Raw genomic sequence first — 12302 nt, forward strand, 5'->3', positions numbered from 1 at the left:
CAATGAGCATTTAAAGAAAAAAGCTGCAAAATCACCAAGTTTATCATGTTTAAATTAGCCTTTTCATGGTGAAAAACACCAGCTTTCTCAGATCATTATCATAATCCTAAAGGTCATGGCATATCTTCAGATATCAGCATAGTAAAAATCAAGGGTACGTGGATATTGTTAGGGAGATATTGCAGGTTTATGGGAAATAGCCAAGGTTTCACAATGTAGGGGACCAGAGCTAGGCAAGGTGATCCTGTTCTTTTCACTTTATTTTCCTTCCTAGCTGTGGTATATAAAGAACTTAATCATACTGGAATTAGAAAGTATTAGTGTCAGTTTTTATTTCTATACTTATTTACTGGACAGAAAAAAAAAAATCTCTCTTGACCTGTTTTATATGAGTTAACTTCTAATTTTATGCCCAAGCTCTACTCAAGAATTTGTCAAAGATACGTTCCCATAGAGGTCAGGTGACCCTCCAGTGGGCTTCTTAGAAAATGCTCCAGCATAGCTTTAAATGGCCACACAGTCATCTTTTTGTCTTATTTGCAAGTCATGGATAATTTTCCCAAACAAGTTAGCTGCCCCTTCTTTGTGCTGTCTCAGCATCTGAACCCACTTATCACAGTCTGTTGTCATAAATGCCCGCTTGTGAGGTCTCTTCTAGACTCTGGCCTCCTGGAGGGTGGGGACGTTCCTAAGGCTTAGTACAGGGCCTTGTATAAACATTGTTTATACAATGACTGGATCAGCAGATTGCTACCTCATAGAACCAAGGACAGTGTTTCCCGTACTCGGTGCCAGAATTTCCAGGGGTACTTTGCTAAGCAGCTTCCCAGCCGATGCCGGTAAAGTGATGGGCTGGAGCTGCCTGGTCCTGGCTGGCAGACTCGGCATGTCTCTTCACAGCCCTGGTTCAGTGACATCACATTAGTAGTCTGAGACTGGGCACGGTGGGAGCATTTTACACCATGGAACTTGGCAAATGCTGCAAGATGAGGGTTTTGGTTTATGAGAGCCAGTTTACCAGCAGGACACTATGCTTCTTCATCTCTGGTCCAAGGACTAATGTTTGAGAATTATTGACCTAGGATGGGGTCAGCCAGCTGCAGCCTGGGGGCTAAATCCAGCCTGCTGCCTGCTTTTGTACTGCCTGCGGCCAGGACAGTTTTTATGTTTTTAGAGGGTTTGTTGAAGAGGAAAGAGGAGAAGGAGGAGAATAAGAGGAGGAGGAGGAGGAGGGGGGGGAGGGGAGGAGGAGGAGGGGGAGGGGAGGAGGGGGGAAGGGGAAAATGAGATAATACCTGGCCTGCAAAGCCTAGAATGTTTTGTTGTTGTTGTTGTTTTTTGCTATATGCGGGCCTCTCACTGTTGTGGCCTCTACTGTTGTGGAGCACAGGCTCCAGATGCTCAGGCTCAGCGGCCATGGCTCATGGGCCCAGCCGCTCCGTGGCATGTGGGATCTTCCCGGACCGGGGCACGAACCTGCGTCCCCTGCATCGGCAGGCGGACTCTCAACCACTGCGCCACCAGGGAAGCCCCATGTTCCTTTTTTTGCTGAGTAGTATTTCACTGTGTGGATGTACCACAGTTTGTTTATTGAATCACTACTTACAGGACATTTGGGCGGTTTCCAGTTTGGGGCAGTTATGAGTAGAGCTGCTATAAAGATTTATGGTTTTGTGTGAACATAACTTTCCACTTTTGTTGAGGAAAATATTCAGGAGTGGGATTCATGGGTTATCTGGTAAGTGTGTGTTTAACTTTATAAGAAGTTGTGAAACATAGAAAACAAACTTATGGTTACCAAAGGGGAAGGGGAGTGGTGAGGATAAATTAGGAGTATAGGGTTAACATAATACACACTACTGTATATAAAATAGACACTCAACAAGGATTTACTGTATAACATAGGGAACAATATTCAATATCTTATAATAACCTATAATGGAAAATAATCTGAAATGTATGTATAACTGAATTACTTTGCTGTACCTGAAACTAACATAATACTGTAAATCGACTATATTTCAATTTAAAAAAGAAAGAAGTTGTCAGACTGTTTTTTAGAGTGGCTTGGACTACTTTCCATTTCCACCAGCAATGAATGAGCATTCTAGCTGCTCAACACCCTTGCTAGCACTTGGTACTGTCAGTACTTTTCATTTTAGTCATTCTAATAAGTATGTCGTGGTGTCTTGGGGTGGCTTTAATTTGCATTTTTCTCAGGCTTATTGATGTTGAACATATTTACTCTCATGTGGTGAACTGTGGTGAAGTGTCTGTTCCACTCTTTTGCCCGTTTTCAAATTGGGTTATTTTCTTCTTACTGAATTTTGAGAATTCTGTATATATTAAATTCTTTATATACTCTGGATACAAGAATTTTGTTGGGTATGTGATTTGAAAATGTTTTTTCCCAGACTGTAGTTTCTCTTTTCATTTGTTTAACAGTATCTTTTGCAATTTTCACTGCCAAAAAACCAACCAAACAAAAACCTTTTCTGGTTTTTAATTTTGATGAAGTCCAACTTATAAATCTTTAAGAATGAATCATTCTTTTGCTGCCAGGTCTAAGTACTTTTTGTCTAACCTGCCTTACATTCCTGGGATAAACTCTGCTTGGTCGTGGTATATTGTTCTTCTTATATATTGCTGGATTCAACTTGCTTATATTTTATTGAGGATTTTTACATCTATGCTCATGAGAGCTATTCTTTATTTTCAAATATAAGCATTTAAAGCTATTAATTTCCCTCTAATCCTTACTTCAGCCATATTGCACAAATAGGTTGTATTTGTTGTTCACTTCAAAATATTTTCTAATTTTCCTTGAGACTTCGTGTTTGGCCCTTGAATTATTTAGCAGTGTATTGTTTGATTTCCAAGTGTTTGGAGATTTTTCTCAGCATGTTCCTCCTTGGGTTTATCCTGTATGGGACTCTCTGTGCTTCCTAGACTTGAGTATTTCCTTTCCCATGTTAGGGACGTTTTCAGCTATTATCTCTTCAAATATTTTCTCAGGCCCTTTCTCTCTCTCTCTTCTCCTTCTGGGTGGAAATTTTTTTTTAATATGTTTTAAGCTATCTAGTTTTATTTACTTATTTTAATTAATTTATTTTTGCCTGTGTTGGGTCTTTGTTGCTGTGTGTGTGTTTTCTCTAGTTGCGGCAAGCAGGGGCTACTCTTCGTTGCGGTGCGTGGGCTTCTCATTGCGGTGGCTTCTCTTGTTGCGGAGCATGGGCTCTAGGCACACGGGCTTCAGTCGTTGTGGCACATGGGCTCAGTAGTTGTGGCTCACAGGCTCAGTAGTTGTGGTGCACGGGCTTAGTTGCTCCGCAGCATGTGGGATCTCCCTGGACCGGGGCTCGAACCCTTGTCCCTTGTATTGGCAGGCGGATTGTTAACCACTGCACCTCCAGGGCGGTCCCCTGGGTGGAAATTTTTCTTTCTATTATTGATTTCAATTTTAATTACATTATAATCAGAGAACATATATTGTATGATTTCAATTCATTTAAATTTAAGATTTGTTCAATGACCCAGCATATGGTCTGTCATAGACATTTTTGTGAATGTTCCATGTGCACTTGAAAGGAATCTATATTCTGCTGTTGTTGACTGGAATGTCTTATAAAGGTCAGTTAGAGTCCATTGTTTTATGGTTTATCAGTTCTGATAGGACCGAAGAACCATATAGTTTATAGTTGAAACCTTGTTGGTTTTCTCTCTGCTGGTCCTATCAAATATTGAGTGAGGAGCTGAAGTCTCCTAACAAATTGTGAATTAGTCTATTTCTATTTCTCCTTTCAGTTCCGTAAGTTTTTGCTTCTGTTATTAGCTGTATATACATTAATGATTGTTCTGCCTTCTGGTGAATTGACCCTCTTATAATTATGTAATGTCCCTCTTTATCCCTGGTAATTTTCTTTGCTCTGAAGTCTGCTTTGTCTGTTATTAATATAGATACTCCAACTTTCTTTTGGTTAGTTTGCATGATATATCTTTTTCCATTTATTTACTTTTAACATACGAATATTATCTTTATTTTTTTAATTTTTTTAAATTTTTAAATTTTTTTTTTTTTTTTTTGCGGTACGCGGGCCTCTCACTGCTATGGCCTGTCCCGTTGCAGAGCACAGGCTCCGGATGCTCAGGCTCAGTGGCCATGGCTCACGGACCCAGCCGCTCTGCGGCATGTGGGATCCTCCCGGACCGGGGCACGAACCCGTGTCCCCTGCATCGGCAGGTGGACTCTCAACCACTGTGCCACCAGGGAAGACCGACATACCAATATTATCTTTAAAGTGAGTTTCTTGTAGGCAACTTATAATAATTTTTAAAAATCCATTGGCACAATCTCTTTTAATCTGTGTCTTGGATTTAGGGCTACCATTTTATTATTTGTTTCTCTTTGTTCTCTTTTATTTTTTGTCTTCTCAGTTTACTTAGAATCAATATTGCACCACTTCCAGTAGAATGTAGACACCATCTCACAACTAGTTACCTTTGCCCTTTCCCCTTATATTGTAGTCACCTTACGTCTTACACCTGCGGACATTAAACATGCCATCAAGAACTTGAGTTATTCTGGAATTAATTTTGGTTACTCAGCTCTGTTGGTTTGTTGTCACACTGCTCTGAGACCTGACCAAACATGTGGCTATAAACATGACACATGGAATGTGGTAAACATGTTTTTTAAATAAAGGAAAACCGTTTCTAGGACAGATTTTTATAGATCCACCCAAAGTGGGTGTGGGCAACAGAATACTATCATTTTGTAAGGGTTTTGAACATTTATAAGCAGAAATGGGGAAACTTGGAGAAGCAGGGTGAAAGAAGTCACTTTAGCTGGAATGTAGGTTAGAAGAGTGAGAACATAAGCTATCCAGGGAGGCTGCGGAGACAAATAAACAGAGGATGGGTTGACAGATGGTTGGTGGTTTAAGAGACATGGACCTCTTAATTCCCCTGTTTCGACACTCAGAGAAGCTGGAGCAGAAAGAGTTTTGATTGATAGGGATTGAATCCCAGCTCAGCCACTTAGGAGACATTGACCCTGGGACAATTACTTCTCCTCTTCCAGCCTCAGTTTCTTTATAAGGTAGCTGTGGAGAGTACACGAGTTTATGTACGTAAAGGAACCCACCCAGTGACACATATGAGAAACGTTGTAGCTGGTGGTGATTATTATTGCCACCCAGGCCTTCCTGTGTGTAGTCTGTGCTCTCGTAGACATGTCAAAGCAGCTTATTTAATTAAAAAAAAATTGACCTGAGGTTTGCCCTGAGAAACTTTCCCTTCCTGGTGGTTCTCAACCCTGGCCACACATTAGAGTCATCTGGATACTTTAGAATATGTGTGGGCCCCCTCCGTCAGACGTTCTGATTGAATTGGTCTAGGGAGTGATAGATAGATAGATATAGATAGAGAGAGAGATAGAGAGATAAAGATAGAGCTACATAGATAGATTAGATAGATACATACATACATAATAGATATGTAGATATATAGATAGATAGAGAGAGAGAGAGATAGAAGATAGAACCACCGAGAATTGTTCAAGTAAGAATTATTTTGGTGGCAGGGAACGCAAATGTGCTAATGGAGGTGGAAGTGTCCAGTAACTGAAACATCCATATCCCCAGGTCTGCGTCAGTGTATTCTGTCCTCTCACAGCTGTGCAAAGAAATTCCCCACATATCTTTCTATTGACGTAATTCTAAAACATACATAAAATAGAGGTAATTGTATGAATGAACCTCCATCAGTCAGCTCTAACGATTATCAGCGTTTCATCAATTTTGTTTCATCTTTCCTGCTCCCCACCCCATTTTCTGTGTTGGATCATTTTAAACAAATCCCAAATATCGTGTTCTTTTTCATTGGCTTTTTTTTAAAACCTCCCCAAGTGATCCTAATGTCGGCTGGGATTTGAAATGCATGAGGCAAATCTTCTTAAAGTCACGGGCAAATGCTTAATTAGGAGACCAAATCCTTCACAGTGTTTCAAATAAAGCCTTGGAATCCATCTGACATAGATGTAATGTATGTGCAATTTCTTTGTGTATAGAGTAATTATGAATTAATGGTAAGTAGCTCGTGTAAATAGGTAATTAGCATTATGCGGCTAAAATGAGTTTTCATAAATTTTTCTCCCTGTCTTAGTTCTCCAAAATCTGTAAACAACACTAATGTAGTTTAATTTTCATGTCATACCCATAATCACAAAAACACAGCACTGACACTCTTTAACGAAATTCAAAGATGTATGGATCTTTCTCCCCAGAAGTCAGCGTGCAGCATCCGTGGGCCTGCCTGGGACCCAGAGATCTGGCACTTTCTGTTCAAACCCCTCCTGCCTCCTGCTACTGCTACAACCTAATGTTTCAGGTAAGACACCTCTAGTGGCCCCAGATTTGCCAGGCTCTGACTTGAAATCATTTGCAATGCAGTAGTAGGCTGTGAACAAGTGATACTAGATTGATCTCTGCTCTCAGTGGAAAAACAGCTAGAAATCAATGGAAAAACCAATGATCTTTTGATGGGAAAAAGAGAAAGAAGAATTTAGAATGTTTATCATTCATTCTTTCAGTGAGTACTTATTGAGTATCTACTACGTGCCAACCATTGTGCTAGGTGTTTGGAATATATCAAAGAACCAGATGGACAGAGATCCCTGCCATCACAGGGTGCACCAAAGGAGTTGTTCCGCGTCTCCCCAGAAACAGCCTCCACAGTCTGTTTTGCCTTCATGTCAATTTTGTTATCCCTGCAGTCAGCTGTGGCCATCATGACCCCGTGGCAGTCCCCTTGTTCTAGGAGGCTGGGACTACAGAAAGCAGCTACAGCAAGGGGAGGTGGTATATTTCCCATACATTTCCCAAGCTGGACTGAGCCTTTGGGCAGATAAATTTGACCTTTTGGCAGAGAGGATGAAGAAATGAATGCCAAAAGTACGGGCTAACCCCAGGGCTCAGTCATCTGATGGCAGACCCAAGGAGAAGGACTCAGGACAAACATCAGTGGGTGTGGTACATGCCTGTATATGCAGGAAAGCATTGTGGTCAGTTGGTAATATCTACTATGGAATCTGGAATGGCGAGTAAGATAAGCAGCTACTCTCTTAATCCCTGTGCTAAATTTTGAAATCCCTCTCTCCCTGTCCAACTCCCTTCACTCCCGCCCCACCTGCAGGGAACTATTTTCTGTTCCTCTAGCTTAGTTTTCATTTTCTTGAGTTTTATATAGAGGGAAACATACAATATGTGCTCTTTTACATCAGGCTTCTTTTTTTTTTAAATAATTATTTATTTATTTATTATTTGGTTGCACCAGGTCTTAGTTCCAGCAGGTGGGCTTCTTAGTTGCAGCTTGCGGGCTCCTTAGTTGCAGCTCACAGGCTCCTTAGTTGTGGCTCACCAGCTCCTTAGTTGCGGCACACAGTCTCCTTAGTTGTGGCATGCGAACTCTTAGTTGCGGCATGCATGTGGGATCTAGTTGCCTGACCAGGGATCGAACCTGGGCCCCCTGCATCGGGAATGTAGAATCTTATCCACTGGGCCACCAGGGAAGTCCCTACATCAGGCTTCTTTCCCTCAGCATTATCATCTAGAGATTCATCCTTGTCGTTGGCTTTATCAGTAATTCATTACTGAAGAATGGATTAAGAAGATGTGGTACATATGTACAATGGAATATTACTGAGCCATAAAAAGGGACAAAATTGGGTCATTTGTAGAGATGCAGATGGACCTAGGGCTTGTCATACAGAGTGAAGTAAGCCTGAAAGAGAAAAACAAATATCGTATATTAATGCATACATGTGGAATATAGAAAAATGGTACAGATGAACCTATTTGCAGGGCAGGAATAGAGACGTAGACATAGAGAACAGACATGTAGACACAGTGGGGGAAGGGGAGCGTGGGATGAATTTGGAGATTAGGATTGACATATATACACTACCATGCGTAAAATAGATAGCTAGAGGGAACATGCTATAGAGCACAGGACGCTCAGCTCAGTGCTCTGTGACGACCTAGATGAGTGGGATGAGGGGATGGGGTGGGAAGGAGGTCCAAGAGGGAGGGGATATAAGTATAGTATAGCTGATTCACTTCATTGTATAACAGAAACTAGCACAACATTGTAAAGCAATTATACTCCAATAAAAAAATAGTTCATTACTGCTGAGTAGTACCAATCCCCTGTATGGATATGCAACAATTTGTGTATCTACTCACCTGTTGAAGGATTGACGGATATTCAGTTGTTTCCAATTTTAGCATAGAATTTTTTTTTCTTTTTTAATAAATGTATTTATTTTATTTTCTTTATTTTATTTTTGGCTGCGTTGGGTCTTCGTTTCTGCGCGCGGGCGTTTCTCTGGTTGCTGTGAGCAGGGGCTACTCTTCATTGCAGTGCGTGGGCTTCTCACTGAGGTGGCTTCTCTTGTTGCGGAGCACGGGCTCTAAGTGCGTGGGCTTCAGTAGTTGTGGCTCGTGGCCTCTAGAGCGCAGGCTCAGTAGTTGTGGTGCACGGGCTTAGTTGCTCCGCGGCACGTGGGATCTTCCTGGACCAGGGCTCGAACCCGTGTCCCCTGCATTGGCAGGCGAATTCTTAATCACTGTGCCACCAGGGAAGCCCTAGTTGTTTCCGATTTTGTCTATTACAAATAAAGCTGCTATAAACATCTGTGTACAAATCTTTGTACAGATGTATACATTCTTTCCCTTGGGTAAATACCTAGGACTAGAATGACTGGATCATATGACGTTTTACATTCCCATCAGCAATGCATGAGAGTTACAGTTACACCACATCCTTGCCAGCATTTGGTGAGGTCAATCTTTTAAATTTTAGTTACCTGAATATGTGCGTAGCGATATTTCACTGTGCGTTTAATTTGCCTGTTAATGGATAATGATGTTGAACATTTTTCATGTGCTTATTTGCCTTCCTCTTTGGCTATTACTGTATGTATCTCACTTGATGGTTACAAGAGCCCATTTTACAGATGAAATTGGAGTCTCCAAGCGAGGTTTAGTGACAAAGTCATTTGGCCAGCAAGTTGCAGAGTTAAAACTAGAACCCAGGTCTGACTTCTAGTCCAAAGCTGTCTTTACCTCAGCTGAAGGTAGAGACAGGTGGAGGGTCACCAGCAAGGGGAGAGGGACCACAGGTGAGTGTGAGTGTTAGTGTGAGTGTGTGTGTGTTTGCAATAATGAGGGGAAACTTTGCATTACACTTTGCATGAGGGTCAAATCAGCTATTAACTTTCTACTTTGGGGGGTTTACCATCAAACTGTGGTGTTTTATATTATGCTCACTCCTAGACAACACTCCAAATTAAAGCTCCATTGCTGGAGTACCATTTGTGGCTGTCTCTTGTGCGACTCTTACCCCGCCTCCAAGATTCAAGGCATTGGAAGTGTGTGTGGTAGTAGTGGGCGGGGGGGGGGTGGTGGGGTGGGTGGGGGGGGCGGGGGGGGAGGGGGCGGGTAGGACTCTGAATTTCTCATCTGGTTCCCTTTCTGCTTCCCTCACTTCCACCCCCTCCCATCTGCTCTCATCCAGCACATTCAAAAAACTCTTCAAGTGTAAAGCTATTTATAACACAGAGCTGGATCTGTCTGTGGATGAGGTAAGCAACAAGCACACAGCCTCAGGCCACTCCACTAGCTTGTTTGGTTCAGGTTGGAAGCATGTAACTGCCCATTCCAAGCAATCCTCCTCTTCATTTACCCTTTCTTGCTTTCACACTGTAAATTCCGTCTCTAGACCTTCTCTGAGTTCTCTTTGTAAGCTTATTGGTTTATGGGAAACAGGGTTGTTTCGTTGTTTTTTTTTTCTGTTCAGTACCAGACCTACCAAACTCATTTATAAAGTTATGTACGAAAAGCATGAAGACCCTCACCCAGTCAAGTAGGCCAAGAGGGATTTAGGATGAAGGACAGTGGAAATATTATAGATTATAGTATTAAGTAGTATAGATTTCATGCAGAACGACATTGATTAGTAAGCTTGTTATTAATCGGGGCTCTTTCCAGACTGAATCGCTTGTGGCACAGGGCGTGGGGTGTGTGAGTTGTAGGTGTCCATCCCTCGTGGTGGCTCGTCTTAGTTCGCCCACGTAATTGACCCCTGACAACTGGCTCATATAAACTGTAGGTGATAAGAACGATGAGTGAGTTTCCTGTCAGGAACCCGCTTCGCTGGGTTAGTGGTGGCGCCTGTGGCCCTGGGTGGAGGCCACGGCGGGCCCAGTGGCCCAATCACACGAGCCTTGAGTGACGCCTTCTGTGGGCTTTGGAGGCGCGATGGTGGGATGTGGTCCATGTGGCAGGCTGGCCATCACTATTTCAGGGTCAGCTTCCCACACTTCAGCCCATGTGTGTGCTGGGCTGCTGCAGACAGGCCGAGAAGAAGCACACGTGTGGAGGGAACAAAGCCGCAGCCAAGCCTCCCCAGCACGGGATCAAGTTTGTTCATACTTTTCCGAAGCCCTTATGTCTGTTCCCCAGCGCACATCTCAAACAATCCTCTGGAGTGTATACTGCTGGCAGTAACATTCCCATTTTATAGGAGAGGCACAGAACAGTTCCCTTGAACGCAGTCTGGTCCACCTGGCTTGCTGACCAGGTGCTCATCCTTGAGACGGTCCTTGTTTCACTGCCAGTCCTTTGTCCTCACCTAGAGAAGAAGGATGGGATGGCAGAAAGAGCAGTAAGTAGGTCAGGAGTCAGAAAACGCGTGTTCAGGCTCTGTCAGTAACAGGTGGTGTGGCCGTGGCTGAGTCACTCAGCATGCTGGGGCCTCAGCTTTCTCAGGTGGAAACACGGAGCCTGGACAAGAGTGGTGCTTCCTGATGTGCAGTTGGGATGTCTGGACGCGGCTGGGCTTGCCCAGTTGTCTGCCGGGTGAACTGGCAGACGTCCACCCAGGATTGGCCGAGGAGCCTCAAGGGAAAGAACTGCTACCAGCAGTGAGAATTCCTTCCCATCTGGGCTGCTTGGCCCTCTGGGGTCCGTGTCCTTGTGCCGGGAAGAGCAAACCCACAGGTAAAACGACGCCAATTGTATTTGAAGATTTGGGAACATCTTTAAAGTCGTGAACAAGCACAAATGTATTGTGGAATAAAATGGCAACATTCATACAGATTTTAAAGATAGAAAGAAGTTGTCGAGAAACTTCTTGTTTGTTGTCGAGAAACTTCTTGTTTGGGGCAGGGCTGTCCTAGCTCCTTCCCCAGTCCTGTTCCGTCTCTCCTCTGCCTTGAGATGCCTTGGTTGACAGGTGTCCTGAGCGATGGGAGGCAGGCGCACCCAGCCAAAGCAGTAGCAAAGCCTTAGTCACTGGAGGGGAAGAGGGATCCAGCTCCACTCTCCCACGCATTTGTGTCTGGACAGGGGCTCTGTAGGCAGAAATGGCAGCAGTCATTTCTCTAGCACCTAGAATCGCACTGTGGACCGTGCCCCTCCCCCTCCCCGCCCTGTTAGCCTGGCATCTTTTGGGGGCGCCGGTGTGTTTAATGGTGGAGACTGAAAACCAACTCCTGTGTTTGCAGGAGGAAGCGGTGGGGTCTGGTAAGGGGGGCAGGGCAGGAGGGGGGCCCGCGGGCCTCACTGGGTTAGGACTAGCCTTGTTGGTGCGTCTGTGAGATGCCCTTTGGAGAAACCCAGAACCAGAGGGAGGATAGAGTTCCTGGAAGGGGCCAAGTCCTGAGCGGGCTGGGTGCAGGGACAGCGGCAGGAGCCTGTAAACGTTTTGTTTATTGTTTTACCTTTCCTCATACTACCTTTGTTCACCCAGGCAGCTGAGATCTGCAATCTCTGGTTTCATCTGTTCTTCCCCAGACGCCCAGGGGTTCATGGTAGTTGTAATGCATTGTTTTAAATGTTTCAAAAACTCTAACGGAAACCATAATACATCTGTTTTCTACTTTTTGCATACCCAGTTATGGATGTGGTTGATTAATAAATCACAGGGAACTGAATTAATTATTCCTTAATGATTAGTCTCTTTGGCAGACAACATATTTCAAGACAATATGGGAGAAATGGGAGAAAAATAATAAAGGCGGTCCTTGATGTTAAACTGGTTGGGAAGTAACACAGGATCCAGGGGTACCTTAGAGTTCTTTCTGGGCCCCAAAACCTCCCAGAAAAAGGCTGCACAGTCTAGAGCTGCCAGAGGCTGGTGGTACCAGTGGTACAATGAGAGTGATGGAGGAGAAAGAGGATGTTACAGCTGTTTCTTCCCATCTCTGGAGGTCATTAGGCCAAGAGGTGGTGTGTGTGTGAGGG

At 43.7% G+C, this 12302-nt stretch overlaps 1 protein-coding gene across 2 annotated transcripts in view; it reads left to right on the top strand.

Annotated features, from left to right (window-relative positions):
* ADPRM (ADP-ribose/CDP-alcohol diphosphatase, manganese dependent) overlaps window positions 1-12302 on the top strand; it is a 390622-nt gene that overhangs the window by 65727 nt on the left and 312593 nt on the right. For both annotated transcript variants that reach the window (XM_059997159.1, XM_059997160.1), the window contains exon 4: window positions 6284-6387. In XM_059997159.1, coding sequence (XP_059853142.1) covers window positions 6284-6387 — 104 coding nt within the window. The remainder of the gene's footprint in view (window positions 1-6283; window positions 6388-12302) is intronic.

Source organism: Delphinus delphis, chromosome 19 (genome assembly GCF_949987515.2).
Source record: "Delphinus delphis chromosome 19, mDelDel1.2, whole genome shotgun sequence".
NCBI lineage: Eukaryota > Metazoa > Chordata > Mammalia > Artiodactyla > Delphinidae > Delphinus > Delphinus delphis.